Source organism: Nestor notabilis, unplaced genomic scaffold (assembly GCF_000696875.1).
Source record: "Nestor notabilis isolate BGI_N333 unplaced genomic scaffold, ASM69687v1 scaffold24798, whole genome shotgun sequence".
Classification (NCBI taxonomy): Eukaryota; Metazoa; Chordata; class Aves; order Psittaciformes; family Psittacidae; genus Nestor; species Nestor notabilis.
Genome location: NW_009941833.1, coordinates 85,886 through 106,380, shown reverse-complemented (window position 1 = coordinate 106,380; position 20,495 = coordinate 85,886). Strand labels below are relative to the sequence as shown.

General features: G+C 39.1%; 1 protein-coding gene across 1 annotated transcript; it reads left to right on the top strand.

The window, feature by feature from the left end:
* The first annotated feature begins 887 nt into the window (after positions 1–887).
* LOC104410834 (Down syndrome cell adhesion molecule-like) lies at positions 888–20,484 on the top strand. Its single transcript, XM_010021099.1, has 2 exons — positions 888–1,205; positions 19,778–20,484. Exons 1-2 carry the CDS (start codon positions 920–922, stop codon positions 20,116–20,118), a joined length of 627 nt encoding a protein of 208 aa, XP_010019401.1. The 5' UTR covers positions 888–919; the 3' UTR covers positions 20,119–20,484.
* Positions 20,485–20,495: the final 11 nt, after the last annotated feature.

The window sequence follows — 20,495 nt, the reverse complement described above, 5'->3', positions numbered from 1 at the left end:
GCTTTTCCAGCCCACTGAAGTAGAAGTGCCATGGGTGCAACAGAACAGTGATTTGTCCCTGCAGAAATGAGCGCTGCATTTCCAGAATGCTTTTTAGTGTATCAGTAGCCATTTACACTTTCAATAGTAGTGTTGTTTAAGAAATATTGATAGTCTCAGAAACTCATCAGCAGAAAAAAACAGCTTGTAGGTCTTAATAGCCTGTGTGTCAAATATAAAGCCCCCATTAGCTTCAGCAGCGCTGAAAAAAGCACCTGAATGACTGCAGGCTGATAGCTACCAAAAAGTATGGCATTCTTAAGACCTTTGTTCTGAATTAAATGAGTTAGTATTTTACCTGGTGTCTAGAGAGACAATGCCTGAGAGGCAGTGCCTTTATATTTGACCTCTGTCCTTAGGGCTTTCTCAAAAAAAAGATGTAAGATAGGAAAAGGTACAGAAAGACTATCCTTTTTCACCTACACATCACCTCACAGAAATATATCTGAGATGCATTAAAGAGATAATGTAAAGAAAATGTTTCTGATTTTGCTATATCTGTTTTGTGGGTTTCTAACATTTTTTAGGAATCTAAGATTTAGAGAAATTATTTTGTGTTTTTTAAAAAAGTAACCTTTTTCAGGTGTTAAAGGTTATATCTGCTAAACCACGAATTTAATGCTAAGCCTCATAATGCTGCTAGCAGAATAAGACTTTGCTTTAGATTATCTGTAACTATCAAATAACTGACTAAACTAAAAATTGTGCAGACATTTATAATGAAGCAGACTCATTTAAATCACCTTGATAATTTCAAGGGCTCTGCATTTTATTAAGAAATACCATCATTTTCATAGCTTTTCTTCCAAAAAGGATTGTGAAGATGTTTTCTTTCTCCCATTATGTATATTTTTGATGTTTAGATAGAGCAAGAAGCAGCATGGTCTCTACAGAAAGTGCCTCCTCAACATACGAAGAGCTAGCGAGAGCGTATGAGCACGCAAAAATGGAAGAGCAGCTGAGGCATGCAAAGTTCACCATTACAGAATGCTTCATATCAGACACATCATCGGAGCAGCTCACGGCAGGGACTAATGACTACACAGACAGCCTGACCTCAAGCACGCCGTCAGAGTCGGGGATTTGCAGGTTTACTGCATCCCCTCCCAAACCTCAGGATGGAGGGCGAGTGATGAACATGGCAGTTCCAAAGGCACATCGACCAGGTGAGACATTAGAGGTAACATTTTGGACCTTGGGATGAGCATTTCACCCCATGCCTAGGCTGGTTAACAGGAGCGGGTATAAGGAAGAAAGAAAGTGCACAATATATCCGGTAACTACTCACAGAGATAATTGCTTTTTGTCCCAGCTAATATAAGATATGCATATATTTTCCCACATACAGAAAAATTAGGAACTTGAAAACTTAGGAACAGAAGGGGACTGTCTAGGCCATCAAATCCACTCTTTTACTGCTGTAGCCATCAGGCAATAGACCCTTCTGGGATAAATAAGACCATATGTGGGTACATATGCCCATCTCCAACTCAAACCACCCACCAATAAAACGTGTCTTACAGCAATACTTTGCTCTTGAGAGCAAAGGTTTATTATTGGAATAGTTCACAAAGACAAATTGTAAAAGATGTACCACCCCTTCTGCCTAGTAAGCTACAAGGTGTAATAACCCTTCAGTTCTTGAGCTGTTATACTCACCTTTGACTTCTCCTAATATCAAACTAGGATTATCTAAAGCGGGGAGAACAAAAAAATAGAGAAAATTGAGACAGTGCAATAGCTCAAGGAATATGGAGCCTTCTACCTTCAGACAAATTTAAAATCATTCCAACTTCTTAGTGACTGAAGGTGCCTGAGGAACGTCCATGTATCGGGCTCAATCAAATTTCCAGTTCACAAATAATGGTGTTTCTAGTGATATCCTGGTACAGAATAGCATAGGTAGATTATCTGTGGTACTCTGAGATCAAATACATTATAAAATCTTCTCAAAAGATTTGTCAGGCTTTGTTACAGAATACATGATGTCACATTGTGAAGGAAGATTCAAATGGGAAAAAGGCATGATTATATTTGTGTGCTTTTTGAAAACATTTAGTTTAGTTTAGTTTAGTTTAGTTTAGTTTAATTTTAATGTTTACCAGTGTGGGTAGAGCTACTTATATACAAAGAAAGTAATCAGTAGTGCTTATGTATGTAAAAAAGAGTAGTGAATAAACTATAGTCTTTTGCTTAATATACACCATAAATGGAGGGATGAGGAATGGAAGATGGACAGTGGTATAAGGAAAGTCATTCAAAAGTAGGACATGACACTGAAAAGAAATAATAAAGTGTTTTGCTAGAGAAGGCTAAAAGAATATGTAAAGAAAAAGACCAAGCAGAGGTAGAAAGTTATAATACACAAGGCAGGAAATTAGTGTATCATACATACAGATAAGAGGGAAAATAAGTAGGAAATAGAACAGTGAGAGAAATTACTGATTTCTATGTAGTCATAGAGTAGAACCACAAACCCAGGAGATGTAGAAATAGATAAAGATAGAAATACTTTTCATTTCTAACTCAAAAAAAGTAAGATAAATATTTGCCCTTCCTCTGCTGAAGGGAAGCATCTGTATTCTCAGCTACACAGAAAATTGCGGCTCTCATTTTCCAGTCAGTCAAAAAGCATTTTTTATAATTTCTTTAACTAATAGCTTACTCTCTTTCTTTTATGTTCCAAATACATTATTTATGCATATTTAGTATTTGGAAATGTTCTAATATATTCCATATAGAGATTAGTTTCTTGAGGGCATACAGCACCAAATTTTGGTCACTGTGCATGTGTTAAAAGCTTCCCATGTTGGAACATCATATGATCCCCTCTGGTGAATTACAGACTGGTAGTTATTTTTAGCTCCATTAGTTTAAATGGCTTGAATTATTACCTGCTTTTCTTGATTAGCTTTAGCTTTCCTTCACAGTCAAGAAATGAAATATATTGTGAAATTAATAATTAGCTTCAATACCTTGAAAAAAATTGAGTATTCCAGTGGAGCAGCTTGAATGTTGGACCATAAATATTGAGTGATATGTTATTAAAGGTTACTTTATGAAGGGCTTTAAACAAAACATATGGGTAGAAAGAATTTCCAGTAGTAGCAGCAGATATTTTCAGTGTTCAAATCATCAAGGAAAGACTTACTGGACATCTTTCTTCTTTCACCCACCATTTCAGAAAATCTGTGGAAGTAATTAATAATTCAAATGCAATTATTCAAAAGACATTTTAAAACTAATCTACCCAATGGCAAAGCTACAACTTTACTGAAGAAAGATAATGGAGTTTACTGGTGAAGATTTAGTTAGCCATAACTGACTCAGTTACTATAGTACTTAGCTTGTTGCTACCATAAGTGTTGATATGAGGAAGTAAAATACATTAGACCACCTGAGGCCTGGCTTTAGAAGAACTTCCTGTGAGTTTCTAAGGGCATCCCAACTCATGTCACTGTTCACTTGCTTCTTGAGCATCTCATAGGAGTCTTTTGTAGCTGTATAGTCAAACCATCTGCCTGCTGGTCAAATCATCTGCTTATCCAATAGTTTTGAGACCTCAGTATTGCTCCAAACTGAGATGGTTAATGATTAGGAGTAGGGAACCTGAACGCTTTTTGATTAAAGGAGGAAAAAGGGGTGTTCAAGATTCAGCGACTTGTATTCTGGGGGCTGACATCAGCATGCTGTGGCATTCCCAACTTCCATACCATTTTCATTCAGAAATTGAATCAAAACATTTGATCACCCCAGCAGCTTGAATTATATTTGGATGGCTCATCAGATGTCTAGGCAAGCTTAGTAATTGATCATTTCTAGCACTAGAGCTATGAATTAGGACTGTTTTTTCAGAATTTCTACACATTATGTACAACTATAACTCTGCAATTAGTAATGTGTAATAGTTGATTGCTTCATATTCTAGCCCACTGTAAGTCTTCTAATAGGCTTTTTTCCCTTCCAGTCAGCTGGTACTGCAGATGCACACGCACAACAGCAGACAAAACTGCTTCTGACTTCTGGATTTATACATCTTTTTCCTGACATTTAGTTTACAGAAATAAAAATCAGCTTTATGAAGTCAGCTCAGACCTGGGAGCTAAAAATACAAGGATTTTGCCAGAAGCAATAACTTTGCAATGAAAAATAGTGGAATCATAATTATACCTGATGTCATTGTGAATAGCAAATAACAAAACAAAGTAATTTTGTCATACTGAATCTAAGACATGTGCTGAGACTTCTGAATGATTTGGATATTTGTCATGGTTATTCTTTTAGGCTGACAAATGTGTTATGCTGTAGTACACATCTCTACATTTCAGTTGAATTTATTCCATCACAGGATCACAGAATGTTTGAGGGTAGAAGGGACCTCTGGAGGTCATTTGGTCTAACTCCCCCTGCTCAAGCAGGGCCAGTTTGGTAGTTTGTTCAGAACCATGTCCTCATGAGTTTTGAGTATCTCCAAGGGTGCAAGCTTCACAACCTTTCCGGGTTTCTGTGCTCACTCACCCTCACAGTAAATAAATGTTTCCTGATGTTCAGTCAGAGCCTCCTGTATAACAGGTTTTGCCCATTGCCTCTTGTCCTGTCACTGGGCACCGCTAAAAGTAGTCTAGCTCCATCCTCTTTGCACCTTCCCTTTGGGTATTTATATACATTGATGAGATACCCCACCAAGCCTTCTCTTCCCCAGGCTGAACAGTCTCAGCTCTCTCAGCGTTTCCTCATATGAGAGATGCTCCAGTTCCTTAATCATCTCAGTGGCCCTTGGCTGGACTCTCCCCATGTCTTTCATGTACTGTTGAGCCCAGTGCTGGACACAGTACTCCAGGTGTGGCCTCACCAATGCTGAAGGAAACATCTTGACATGCTGGCAACACTCCTATTGTAACCCAGGTTTCAATTGTCCTTCTTCGTCATAATGGCACATCACTGCTTCATAGATTCATAGAATGTTTAGGGTTGGAAAGGACCTTAAGATCATCTAGCTCCAACCACCTACCATATGCAAGAATGTCTCACACTAGACCATGTCACCCAAGGCTCTGTCCAACCTGGCCTTCATGTTCAACTTGATGCCCAACAGGACCCCAGGGCCTTTTCTGCAAAGCTGCTTTCAAGCTGGCTGGCCCCCAGCACATACACAGTGGGTACACACCCCCCAGCACAGGGGGTTGTTCCTCCACAGGAACTTTGCACTTCCCCTTGTTGATCTGCATGAGGTTTGTGCTGGCCTATCTCTCCAGGCTGGCAAAGTTCCTCTGGACAACAACATGACACTCTGGCATATCAACCATGCCTCCTGGTTTTATGTCATCAGCAAACTTGCTGAAGGTGTGCTCTGTCCCATCATACAGATCATTATTGAAGGTCTTGAACAGGATTGGACTCAATATTGATCCCCGGTATACACCACCGGTTACTGGCCTCCAGTAGACTTTTTTCCGCTGAATATCCCCTAGATTAGCTGTTCAGCCAGTTTTCAATCCACCTCACTGTCTGCTGATCCTGCCCATAATTCATCAGATTCTCTATGAGGATCTTACCAGAGACAGTGTGGAATCCCTTACTGAGATCAAGGTCGACAATATTCACTAACTTCCACTAACCTACCAAGCCATTCATTTCATCACAGCAGGTTATCAGGTTGGTCAAGCATGACTTCCCCTTGGTGAATCCATGCTGACTACTCCTGATCACGATCTTGTTCTTCATGTGCCTGAAAATGTTTTCCAGGATTAGCTGCTCCCTCACCCTCCCAGGGATAGAGATGAGGCTGGGTGGCATATAGGTTCCTGGGCCCTCTTTCTCGTTCTTTTTGAAGATAAGAGTGACATTTGCATTCTTCAAGTCTTTAGACACTTCTTCCAACCACCATGGTCAATCAAAGATTATTGAGAGTGGCCTCGCAGTGGCATCTTCCAGTTCCCTCAGCAATTTTAAGTGTATTCCATCAAGGCCCATGGATTCACGTATGTCTAATTTGCATATGTCAAGTATTCTCTGACCTGATCCTTTACCACCAAGGGTATGTCTTCCTTGCTTCAGACTCTTCTACTGATCTCTGCTCACTGAGCTTGGAGGAGTTGTTCCTTGAATATCAATAAACTTTCTTAGACATGATGCTACTTCAAGTTCACTGTACAAGCAGTGGTAGATGTTTTCTGCATCATTGTCCTGACATCAGGCCAAAACTTTCAAGTATATGGAGAAAGTGTTATTAAAGAGTTTACAATAAAAGATATTTTAGAAGTTGCATTTTTCTTAAATATTTCAAAAGTCATAGCTACATGAAATAGAACAAGGAAGTAAGACTTTTTTAATTCATTTGTATATTCAGTGTTTTGAAAGCATATCTTATGTATCCTTGCATTCTGATCTTTATACTTCCATAGACAGATTTGGGAAAAGATAAGATTATATGTAGGTTTTGCTTCAGAGTCAAAAATAACATTATTTTCCCTTTTATGATAGCACATTATAAAGCACTAAGCAAATTGAAATTGATGCTTAACAACAGCTAATGCATAGCTTTCAAAAAAATGAAAAAATGAATGCATGGGATTTTGTGGACTTCACAGAGCTGGCAGACCTAATCTGCCCAGGCCTTGAAGCTCACCCATTGCAGATGGTGACATTTCTCTGTAAGCCGTCAGAGTACTCATGTGTCCCAGGAGGTACATTAAAAGAGAAAATTGAAGTGGTAGAGATAGCAAAGCGGTATTTTAAACACATAGGATAAATCCATCCTTTAGAAAAGTGGGTCTTCAACTCCTAAATTCTGTGCAGTGTTAATATTCTTCATGGTATAAAAATCATGTCAACACATTGTTAGCACTGCATCTTTCTCGGCATCAAAACTCCCAGAAGTTTGGGATTATGATTACTGTTCTCCTCCCCACAGTTGTCAGTAACTAGAATTTTGTTTTGCAAGATCAGGTCTTCAACAAACAGTCATACTGGGAAATTATCTCAACAGTATACTAGGTCCTTCCAGATCAAAACTGAAGCACTTTTTCATATTCATATTCAGAAATTTCAACAATTGTTACTCAAAGTTTATTTCAGAGGTTGGCAAATGAGTCATTCCTTCGTCCTCCAAAGCTGTCAGTCAATTCTTGCACTGAGAAACTGGGTGGGACAGAAACTGGAAAGATATATACTCTCTTCCTACATCCCACTGTGTCATCAAAATCTGTAATATAAAAAAATGCAAAATATTTGTAGAGGTTGAAAAAGTGTTATAATAGTGTTTCTCTTTTCTGTTTTTAAAAAATTAACCACAAATTGAGTTATCAGAACAATTATTCTTAACTGCAATAAACAGTGCAATAACAGTTTATTAAAAATGGATTCCCATTATTATAATTTTAAATCTCTGGGATAGCCTCAGTGAAGAAGCCTCTTGGGATTTTTCCTCTCTTTACTCCTAAATTATTGTGCTAGAGAAAAGAACAGCTATTAACTGGGAAATATTTTTATATTTCTGTGCTTCCCAAGTGCTATTTACATCTGTCTTTTTTGATGTGTTGTTTTGTTTTATTTTTTTGTGGACAGACCACCTACTTGCATCCTTTGGCAATGGAATTCATGCTTGGAAGAAATAATATTTGACCAGTGCCTGAATAGGAAATATCCAGAAAGTTTTCATCAGGTCTCTTGCTATTTGCAGAAACCTCCCTTTCACAGGTGTACTGCAAAACTCAGACCCCCAGATTATATTTTTCTGTGATGCAAAACAGCATGAAAAGAACCTCTTGAAATACATGACATTATCCTTAAGTGTTAGCTTGACTTGGACCAGACAGAAACTTGTGTACCCGATGTTACAAAACCAATGCAAGCTCAATTTGACAATCCCACTTATTTATCTGTTTGGAGGTCACTTTAAATACATAAACCCTGGACAGACAGCCTTTCAGATACACTTCCAGAGAAGAGTTATCGTTCACATTATCAGAGCAGGAGATTTTGAAATCCATTTAAAGCATCACAAGATTTTACATCTCAGAACCTCCTCTAAAACTTTCTTGCTGATGAAAGGAACCAGTTTGGATGGTGGATGGGGAGAAAAGGCAAAGGCATTTTCCTCCTGCTGCCCTTGTGCTGTTGGTTTCTGTGCAAGCGCAGAGCTCCATTCTCTGCCTGTCAGCCCTCCCGCTTGGCCTTTCCATCCCAGAGGAGGAGATCCGGTCAGCAGCCGCTGCCTTCTCTTAGCAGCCTGAGGACAGAGCACACCTGCCTTCAGCCAGGCTCTCAGTAAGCAAGTATGGACACTTTGGACTGGGTTTTTACAGCTGGGCACCTGAGTCAAGCAAGCCTGAGTCCAGCCCTAAGCCTACTGCATATTTACTAGAAAAGAACATTTTCTAACCTCTCCAGCTTTGCTGAATGATCAAGTCTTTTCAGTATTTAAAGATTCCTTAATTAGCATTCTTGACCCAATTTACAAGTTTCTTGCTGCTTTGATTAATCCTCTCGATTTGAACAGCAAAGTCTTAGCTGGTAGACCAGCCTTAAGCTACAGAATGCAAGTACTTTATTAAACAACCATTTACAAGGGTCCCTTAAAATACAGTCTGGACATCACCTGCACTGCATAAGTGCTGCTTTAAACATTCGAGTCAAAAAACAAATCTCCTCTTCCAGTATTCAGTCACTACAGCTAAAAATAATCTGCTTAGCACAATAAGAAAAGTATGAACCAGGCAGTAATAGAAAGCACAGTATGTTTCCATTGCCAGCCCTGTAACCTGAGATAAAAAGATGTGAACTCTTTTCCACTCATCTATGAGTTCAAGGGTGAAAGAGTTATTTCCCTCTTCTCCTTGATGCAGGCAAGTGAAACATAGTGATGGAGTCTATTTAGAGTCTTGCTTTCTATTGAAAAGTTGCTGACAGTGCTCTGTAAGCTGCAGCAGTAACTGAATCCAATACAGATTTGGCCACTGGGGATTCAGTAATGGCTGGGACTCTTGACTTAGGGCTTCCAGCTCACCTTTTGCCTCCTTTCCACATGCCTATTGTATTATTCTGCATTAGCTAAAAATACAATTGTATAGTTCTACAGTTTCCAGATCCCAAACTGAATTTCTTGAAGATATGGGGGAATCTACATTTGACCTTTTCTTGTTCAGAAATCCCACAGCAAAGCATAAGAAGGCTAACATACAGATTGTTGTCTTTTTTTAGTTCTACACTTGCTCCATCTGGTTTCAAATAAAATAGAATACATGTATAAAAACATATATGTGTATACACATATCATATATAGTGGGCATGTAGAACAAAGAAATCACCATCCTAGCTCCACAATTGGAGATCAAGGTCCAGTTTTGAGAAAACTGAATAAAGAGACAAATGAAAATACACTGGTAGGAAAACTGCAAGACAGGCAAAACAGTTGTAAGTGGAGAAAAAAAGCTTCCTGCCTATGTTATTGACTGCAGTAAATACTCTTAACGTGTATATTAATTTACTTGTATGTATACTTTCTTACACGTGACATATTCTGAAATTACTCCCTTAGATGAGGATCTCTAATATTTCCATATTAAATTCTCCTGTGCCTAGAACACCTTCTTTTTGTTTTCTAATGCTCTGTTGGAAAACTAGGAATATGTCACAGAGAGACAGACTGTGCCATTGGCTTCTTATCATAGAAATAGCACATTGATGATGAGAGTAAATTGCCTTTATCCTGTCTCAGGCTTTATTTCTGCAAATTATCAGGTTTTTCTCCTTCTTCTCTGAAAAGTTGAATGTTCTTCAGGGATAAAAACCCTTTAATTCCACATTTAATGTGACATGACTGTATACTTGAAATCATTGGCTTGCATTATTTTTCTGGTGGATTTACAGAGGAAGGTTCACACTGCAAGTTTTTTAACCTTGCCAGTACAACAAAATTGAACTAAAAATGTTCATATCAGAAGCAAAAATATTATAAGATCAGAAAGGGAAACTATATCAGTGTGAACCATGAGTTTAGAGGGTGTTTGGTTACAAAGACAAAGTTTCTGTGCAGTTCCATTTTAAATAGTATATAAGACATCTGGAAGCTAAATTAAAGTCATTGATGATAAAAGTAATTTCAATTATTTTTATAGCTGTCATCTATAAATCAGTGATACTGGTGTTAGGAAGATTTTTTTATCATTTTTTTTTTCATTAGAGGAGAGAAACAACTGGTACCATTTCCTCAAAGACTCTACAAGGAGTGCGTAGCAGCACAATTGTCTTTACCTGTTGCTATCTAATTTATTTCTTATTTTGATTTTAAAATTAACCGTGACTTTGGAAAAATACAATATCTGAAACTGTGCTGGTTTGTAATACCATTGGAATTTTTGCTTCCTTTTAGGCTAAAAGTTGCATGTTAAGGGAAATCGCCATTTCCTATCTTTTTATTACCAACAATATCTTTCTTATTTAAAGTGAAATTTTTTAAAACTTTAATTTAATTTAGTTTTTCTAAAGGTGATTATTTGCTTTGGGGGGTTTTGTTTGTTTGTTTCTTTTCATAAGCTGCAACTATTAAAAACTAGACATGTTTTCTGTAGCTTTGGAGGTATGGGATTCAAATTCAGTTAGTAGAGAGTTTTATGCCTAAAGGAAGGATTACATTTATCAGTAAATTTTTAGCTACTTTCATGTTCTTACAGTCATAACTGCAATGTTGAATTTCTGAAACTACCAGCAAATGTTCCAAATCAAATCAAAGATGCTGTGCTCACGTCAATTAAAATAATAGACTTTTAGAGTATTTCTGTTAAGAGTCCCTATCTTAAACCTCACTTCTACAAAAACTAGATTTTACCTGCTCATGCCATTTTAATTTTGAAAATGTCAAAGCATTTTACTTTGATAGTGTTGAGGCACAGTGATAGTGTTGTGTGGGCTTTCAATCAGCCCAGGGTAACCAGAAGCAGTTGTTTCCATACAGTCAAGAACTGATCTAGCCTTGCTTTAAGGTCCTTGTGGTCATTTACAGCTGTTGCTGCTTTAACTGACATCGCACACAGCAGGCTCTGCTAATTTCCTCTGTGCCAAGAGGACCTTAATGTAATCGGAGATCTATAGGAGAACTGAGACTATGGCATCTGAAAATATAAACTGAATCTTACCTGCAAGTAAGGCCATGCTTGTGCTATTTTTTTTAAAGTAAAGCTGAAATTGTTATCACTAGACAAAAAACTTTTGTTTTAACAGTACATTCTTAATCTGACTGTAGTGGTAGTCTTTGCTGTCCATTTAAGAGCTTCTTTATACACTGGCCTTTAAAGCATAGCTGTATGTACATTTGGGTGTGTTTCAGTATTGTTCACCTTTTCATGCCAGCATCCTTAATTTAAATGTGAGAGATGAATTTCTGGTCCCAGTGGATTAATTAACAAAATGCAATGAGGTGATTCAAACTGATGGACATGTGGAGACCTAGTTACATCCATGAATATATCTTCAACAGAACAGCAGGGCAGTGATGATATTGGTTTCCTCGTTGCAGCCTGACATCCCCATAGCTATCAGTAGTGTGTTAATGCTTACCCATCACTTTGACACAGTCAGGTTTAGCCATGAATTCATGGGTATGGGGCAGAGCCCATTGAGATCAGCAGAGTGGCTCCCACTGATTTCAGAGAACCATAAGTATAGTTTAAAGTCCTCACCTCTCCAGTCTTTTTGCTGAATATAAGCTCCCAAGATATCCCAGTAATCAACCCATAAAGGATGCCAGTTTCCATGGAGTCACAATTGATTTAACCCTCAACTGAAGTGATGTATAATTGAACAGTTTCTGTTCACTGCAGCCTGGATCAGTAAAAGTCTTAAAACTCCAGCACTACTAACTGAAGGCATCTGAGCAAGGGCTTCATCACATCTTTCCTGGCTCAGCCAGCGGGCAGGAAAATGCTGTCTCTGAGCATCCTTAAAAATGTATGAAGCAGCTTGCGTGACAAGGTGAAGACAGAAAAGGAGAGCTCTCGTACTTTACTTTTCTACCATCATTTCATTATTTATTGACAATTTTTCTGACTTTAGTTTTGGAGATCATATTGATTTATATGGTGAAGTCCAGTTTACAAGTTTTTATAACTTAGGTGTGTATAACGTAGACCTTAGAACTAAGGAAGGACTCTGTTTTGCAGATGCACTGACCCTGTGAGGCTGAATGTCCACATGGTATCACTATAGGGCCTAAATCTATGTAGCCTCTGGAGATTCCTTCCTAATACCACCAGCCCAACTGCAGAAAGGCCCTTAAAAATATGTCAGTTCTTCTTAACGTTACTACTGAAAGGTACAAAACCTGTGACAGGTTTTTTAAAAGTGCAGCACTGTATGAGACCAAAGTTCTGCTTACAGAAATAGAAACCAAAAATGTGCTTCAATTCCTGTTTCATTAGACCTTTGAGGAGGAGGCAACAATGTGAAAAGTCTCTGGCATTCAGTTAGACAGATGCACAGTATGGTACATTGATGTAGTACAGGTGTGTGATCTCAGTTAAACTACAGCAGTCATGCTTTTGCTTTGAGACACATTGAAGAAGGACTTTTTCTTGGAATTAGAAGGCTTAAATCTAAATAACAAAATGAATCATCTTTAATAAAAAGAACATTACTTGGAATCCTCATTTTCAGTCACTTAAACCTAATCTCCAGTAAGTATAAATCATTTTATAGTCTTGCTGAAATCAATATAGGTACTCTGATTTATACCACTAGAAAATTTGGCTCCTGAACTACAGCTTTACTGATACCCTTATTCTTAAGAGATAATTTCAGCAATTGTCAACAGCAACTGTTGGTTTTATTTTGTTTTGTGAAACATAGCTGGCATTTTTAATGCTTTTATGAAAATGTCAGTTTTAGCAGACTGCAACATGTAACATTTAATTAGGTGTTTCAGATCTTCAGATTATCTGTGAAGGTGCAGTTTTCATGGAGAAAGAAAAATGAAACTTGTCCTTTGTAAAGTACAGACCTACAGGAATGACAGGGGATTCTGATTTCTCTGTCTAGATATGTGAAACTTGGTATATTTTTCTGAAGTGTTTTTTCTGTTTCTTATCTATGTGATTACAAACACCGACAGCAAAAGGTGTGATTTTATGTCATCTGCTGAAACACTGTGAGGAGCTCAAACGATGTTGTGTGGCACGAGTCACAAAGCCACTGAGGGCAGGTTAGCAGCTGAAATGCATCCAGACAACTAGCTGGCCTTGTTCAATGTTATATAGTCATCTGGTTTAAGTGTCCCCCAAACATTGAGCACTTTGATCATGTTTTTGGGGCAGCTCAGCAGAGGTTGAGGCTACTCTGAAGAAAGGAAAAGCATGTGCTTCCTCTCACAGCAGCTACTTTACTAACAAGAAAGCTGTGCCTTGCCTCTCACCTCCTTCCTTTCCCCTTTCACTGCTTAGCTGCTTGCTAACACTATAATTTAAGGGAGTGCTTGGACCTTTTTCCTTTTATTCTGGATCACCCTTGAGAATTACTAAACCCAGGTTTTGTATTGAAAAAGTGGGATGAGCAGGAGCCTGTGAACTCCTGAACTTGCCAGCTTTGTGCTCCTGTTGAACGAGAGTCAGCTGAGGTTCCTCTTCCTGCCAGCAGCCACTAATTTGCATGGGGAGATTTCACCTGCATTACTGATCAATACTGGCTCTAGAAAGTGGAGCCCTGTTATTCAAAGCATCCTTCAGAATTTCTTTATTGTTCATTTGTGGCATTTAACTGTAACATTTACAAGAAAATATTATCAAACAAAGAGCATTGGGAAGGCAGTTCCACACTGAACAGCTCCAGAAGTTCCCAGGGAAAAAAACCCAAAACAACAAAACAAAGAAAAAAACACAGGCATAAGTTAAAACCTGCTTTGGTTCTCTTCATTTCATTATCCTCCAAGTTTCCAGCAAGTATCCACCTGACCCTTTGACAGGGTGCTGAGTCAAGGGAGGCACCACAAAGCTCAGCGGGGTGGTGGGAGCAGGTGCTCACCTCCCCACTTCAAGGCAGGAATGACTCTGCATCTGGAAAGGATCCCTTTTCCTCCCTGGCTAGCAAGGCAGGAGGGCAGAGATGGAGCTGAGCTCTTCACTGAGGCACCATCAGGCAGAGACTTCTATCAGCCGAGCAAGAAGGTGCAGGTCTGTTCCTCTTTACCTCCCTGCTTGGCTAAGCAGGACACAGGATCAAGGTAACTGAACAGCTGGCTTTATTGCTCATCGAGTGTATTTATATCTGTTGTTGTGCTGCAAGCATTGCAGGTCTGACTCTTAGCCTGTTGGTGTGGGAATGATTGCAGCGCAGTGCAGACTGTTCTGCAGGTTTAGTGCATGATATATGGACAGAAGATGGACAGTGAGAGAGCACCAGAAGGTTTCAAACACTGACAGCAGAAATTGTGAGAAACGTTACTGCTATCAGTCCAGCTTCAGATCAAACAGCTGCTGTCTAAGAAAGCTTTGCCTGCTGCTTTAATGGTCTGTCAGTTTTTGAAGTGACAAAGACCTCTGAACATCACTGGTGCTCTTTTTTTCATCAAAACTCTCACCTTGGCCTTTCAAACCTTCCATCCTTTCCTTGTTTCTAATAAGAGCTTTTCCTACAGGCAGTCTTTTTCCTGATAAACAGCCTGTGAGCAAAGTCTTCACTGATTTATTTACTGTGCTAATAAGCTGAAAAACCCCACTAAACTTTTTGGTCAGCATAAACCTGAAAGCTGTCAGAGGCTCTCTCTCCCTTGCTTCCTTTCAAAGGAAAACACAGTATCTCACCAGTGCTTCCCCTTCCAAACTCAGGACAAGCTAAGAGATGCCCAATGTAGTGGCAGGGTTTGTACACTCCCCAGCACTGCACAATGTCAGGAAGAGTTGTATACTTGGGTCCCAAATCAACATAAATACGTCAGCAAGGCACCTTACCAGTGCTAATAGAGCTGTATGGATGCAACTCTGGCATGATCTCTGATCCCATGAGATCGTGCCAAAGAGAACTTCAAGAGTCTTTTCTACTCATTCTCCTTTTGAAGTAAGCTGCATGAACGTCCTGTTCACCCAGTCTTATTCTTACCTTTGTTAAAATAAAATATCCTGTCATAATCCCCTGTCCTACTTCATAAGCTTTTCTAAAGTAATCTTTCAAATAGCATGGAATTTCCTTCACATGGCAACCAAAACTTGAAAATCATCAGGCAGTCATCATCACTGAAGTTATCTGTGTTGGAGCATTGTGAAGACAAATTGCTTTTGCTTTAGTGGAAGGTATGATTCATGAGAAAATGCATATAGCTGTCATGTGACAACTTGATAAGAGTATCTTTTTTGCAGTCTGTGATTACCTTGTATTGAATACAGCACAAATCCTTAGATTTTTCTAGAGAAGAGGGAAGCAAAAATACATGCAAGCTCTTTGGCATTTGAGAAAGGTATGGGGTAAGTCTTTTGAGAGAAAGGAGTGCATCTCAGCTTGGTTTACTTCTGCAAACAAGATAGCTATGTTGAATAAAATCCCAGAAAAGTTGAGCTGTGATATTTTCCCTTCCATGTAGCCTGTCAAATTCATCCCAACCCTTCCCCTACCTGAAGCAGACTCCAGAAGAAGGATAAAAATTTCTATTATTTTTGCAAAATCTTTTATATCAGCTTAATTGTACTGAAATAAGGGCAAATACTTTTTGCCTAGTGATGCATTAACTCCGAAAATACTCCCTTTTTGGTAGACCATGTTGCTTATGGTAAATTTGATAGTAAGTGACTTGTAGCATTTGTTTGCAAATATTTGTTGAAGCTGACATTTTCTTAAATGTACTATACTAAATAATTCATTAGAGGGTTGGCCACTCAGAAAGAAAGACAGAGATAATTCTGGCTTAAATTACTACATTCAGATTAGACTGGATGTTTATTATTTGTGTACAAACTCAGTGTTTCTAAACACAACAAATTTCCCTTTTTTAAAAATGCATCAGAAAACTATAGTTTTGGAATGTCTTTTGTACTAATTAAGCCAAAATACATGAATTATTAAACGTGCTCATTTGCAGTGCTCATGCACTTGAAAGGTTTGCTTTCATTACTAATAAGGCACATACACGGCTTAAAAGAGGTAATTAGAGCATCAAAGGCAATGAACCATCCTGAAACTTTGTAATGCTTTGCCTGAAAAAAATCGTCGTTCAGCTGAATAGCAAGAAACAAAAAAACTGTCTACGCTGTTGTGGCCAGAAAGATGAGAACCAAAGTCTTTCAAAGTAACTCCATAGATATGGCAAAAGGCTTTTCATCTTCTCAAAATTACCTTCAGAATTGATGTAGGAATGACAAAAGTGAGCCCCTGTGATTAGATTTCAAAGACTGCGTTGTTAAGTCAGAAACACATTAGCTGTTATAAATCAAAGACTTTCTTCATCCTGTAAGACTGTTTCTAAGATTGTCCTGTAAGACAATTTTAGCAAAGAAGAAAACATTCCATTCTCAAAATTTTTCTTTTCTAGTGATTTTAATAATCTGCTTTGTTTTGTAAGCAGTTGCAAGGAAAGATGCTCCTTGTAGATAAGAAGCAGCACTGGAACTCTTTATGATAGGAAAACGTGTACATCACCTCAAATAACGAGTGCTCTGTGTGAGCTGTGTCAGAGATTGTGCATTGTGTATCCAGCTTTGGAGAACAAGTTACACTCTCTGGTTTCTCATTACTGCAATCCTGTTGGAACTTTGCCTCCAGACATTTAGAAAATTATAATAAAATGACTGCATATTGTTTACACAGATTATTGACTATGCTTTCTTATGTAGATTTAGGGAGGGAAAAAAGGTCTTTTTTACATAGCCTGAAGCTCTTAAATACATATGAGAAATGTCTAGACAGCAGCTTGAAAAACAACCTTCATCTCTATAAAGTTCAATGCTCAACTTTTTTACAGTCCATGGGTACTCACTGCTCTCAAGAAGCAGCGATACAGAAGCAGCACTCTGAGGCAACCACGGGGGTCTGTCAGTGATCCATGCTCCAACTTCTGCTCTACACTGCCTTCTTCCTATAGAAGTCAACCACAAAACAGAAAAAGCAGTAGTAAGAGGGAATGTATGTGAAATGACCTGGCTGGTCTTAATAAAGCAGCAGGCATTGTGCTGCCTAGCAGCAGGTTAGGGTGACAGACATCTTCGGGAAAAGGCCTCCTGTTGTGGGAAATAGGGATGCAAGGTTCAGCACAGAAAATTGGTCCTCTTCTGTTGGGGCTGAGGGGCCTCTAATTTGCATGGGGTGCAACAACAGCAGTGCAAAAGAAACCCCGTTCTCTGACCCCAGCAGTCTTTAAACATCCCTGACAAGAGGGAAGGCATTACCTTGGTATTATAGTTAGTCACAAAGTTTTCACGCCTACTATTGCCATCACAAAGGTGTGCTTTGCTGCTCGCCTTCACTGGGGCCCTGACAGCCATAACCCACGCCTGAGGCAGCCACATGAAGGCCCTCACCACCTTCATTAGCAGGCAGAGACAGGTACGGGGGGGCAGCATCACTCATGCCTACACTTGTCTCCCCCACTGGGGAGGAGTGGGTAGTCATAAGATTCCTTATTTAGGATACCCCGATGCTGTAAATGGTATAGCCAGAGGGAGCAAGTGATACAAGTGTTTCTTACCCAGGCTCTCTCCTCTGTGAACCCCCAGGGAATGCTCTTTGGAGCAAACTGCCCCCACAGCTGTGTTTTGGGCTGTGTTTCAGTCCAAAAAGGAACCCAGAAGCAATGGGGTGCAGTGTGGGTGGCCAGGGGATCAGGGTCTGGGTGTCAATGGGGCAGCATGGACTTACACACAGGCAGTTCAGTTCGATGCTGGTAGTTGAGTGAGTTGGCACCTGCCAGTTCATGTGTCCATATCCTGATTTACTTTACCCCAGTGGCAGATTCATTGCTGTCTCAGAAGAAATAGGTCTCATATGCAGAACATGTTTGGCATTGAAGGTACTGTAGGAAAATAAGGTGTGTAAAACCAGCTAATGTTACCACAACCCAGTCTTGAAGTGGCAATCAGTATGATTATAAGCACAAACCTCCCCCTCCAGCCTTACATAAATGTTGCTGTGGTACGTCAGCTTAATCTTGAGATACGTGCATCTTACTCTACAAGGGTTAAATACTGTGTACCATGTGTCTCTGTTGGAGATATAGCTAGACTAAAACATATGGTGTCAGACAGTGCTGGGGGGATTCCTATAGGAGCAAACAGTGATTCTGTCCAAATGTAGCTTCTCAGCAGTTCTCTGCCTGCGAACTGAAATTATGGATAAAGCAGATGCTGTTAGTCTTTTAGGTAAGATTTGCAGTGCCTTGAATTATACCAGAAAGGAAAAGACCTGTTTTATTTTAGATCATTGGACAGCTTTTAGCTTGGTTAGGAAATATGAAGTTATTATACATTGTTTTATTACAAAGAAGTACTTTCCTGGTCTATTGTTTATGCCATTGGCACAGGGCAGCCTTATTTTCTATTGCTGTAAATAGCTCATGTAGACACAGGTGTAGTATTGCCAAAAGTCTTCACTTTAAACATTCAGGATGCATCCCATCTGTAGATGAGACTAGAGTTTTGATATAAAAAGAAAGCTATATACCTGCAGAGGTCTGTAAAGAAAGAGAAATACTGTTCTTGAACGCACCTGTAACAGTACTTTTTTTCATATATACATAAGGTTACGCCATCAAATATTTTCAGAAGGGAATGTTATCATGTGCCTTATTGCTTCTCTTTTCCTTGAAGCATCAATACCTAACAGGCAAAGCTAGAATAAACAAGCCAGTCTGATTTCTGTAGCAGGTCTAATACATATACAAATGTGTGGAAGGTAACACTCGCCCCTGCTTAATTCCAGACAGCAGGTCCCAGGCACCTGATTGAACTCAATACTTTTGCAATGGCAAAGACTCTGGACCGAGCAGGCTACCAACACTAGGCTCACATAGAAATGCCCAGAAATCAGGTGAAATAACAAGTAAGAGGTTTCCCTGACAATACAGAACAGAAGGGAAAGATGATGCAGGAGCTGAGGTGCGAGCCCCAATGCATTTTATTGCCACAAACAGCAGCTCACTCATGGCCACAGAAGTAAAAAATCATTAGTGATTTAAACACAGTGATGACTTATGGAAGGTAAATGTTGTTATATTAGGACAAGAATGTTTTTCTGCTTATTCAGAAATCTCTTTAAAACTATAGTCTTGACACTTATGTATCCATTTTAGATAATTTAGTCATTCTACTCTAGATTGGGGGTCATTACTTGTAATTAAAAGGTTTTAATTTGAAATGGAAATATACAGAACCTCCGCATTTTCCAAGTTTCGATGAATGAAAGCAAAGACTTTTTCTTTAAGGATTTTAAGAAAAACTTCCTGATCTTTTCAGTTTTATCTTCTCCATGCTGTGAGTGCACGTGAAACACGTCACATTTCTCATTATAGTCATTCTATTATGAAAACAAATATTAATAGCGAATTGGTAAGGATCTGCCCAAAAGGAGTTTGTTGACTTTTGATTCTGTATGATCATAGCGTAGTAAATGGCTGACAAACAATACATCAGTTATAAATACTGCAGCTGGATTGACTATGGATACCCTGCTTTGGCGGCCAAATCCATCAGCTTGACTCCCACAGCCAACAGGTGAATGTGGCACACGCATAACCATAAGTAAGGACTTGTTTTTCCTTTTGCCTCCCTAGGTGATCTCATGCATTTGCCACCCTACCTTAGGATGGACTTCTTATTGAACCGTGGCGTGCAGGGCACGAGCAGAGACCTGGGGTTGGGGCAAGCCTGCTTGGAGCCGCAAAAAAGCCGAACCTTGAAGCGCCCCACCGTCCTGGAGCCAATACCCATGGAGACATCCTCCACAAGAGAAGTACAGTCATGGCAACCTGGTGCTGTGGCAACATTACCTCAGCGAGAAGGAGCTGAGCTAGGACAGGCAGCAAAAATCAGCAGCTCCCAAGAATCCCTGCTGGACTCCCGGGGCCACTTGAAAGGAAACAATCCCTACGCAAAATCTTACACCCTGGTATAACAAAAAGAGCATGGCTGGACAGTGGCTGTAAATATTTACACTGAAAAATAATCCAATGAAAGCTACCTTTTTTTTATTGAATTCCAATATTTATAATTAAAGAAGATTGCCAAAATATTTGACAAAAAAAATAATAATAATATGAACGACAGACAGTGCAAAGACTCTCTTGCTTTTTTTCTGTCTGAGTGTGAGCTTCATCTGACTGGACATCTGAATTTTTGGGTAAAAGAGTCCAGTTTTCTGATCTTCACAAGCGTTTGTGTTTTTACTGATTTTCTACGAAGTGCATGGAGACTTAACTAAAACATTTTAACTGGAAATTCCATCAGACAAGATTTAAAAGGGAAAAAAAAATCACACAAAAAAAAACCCCA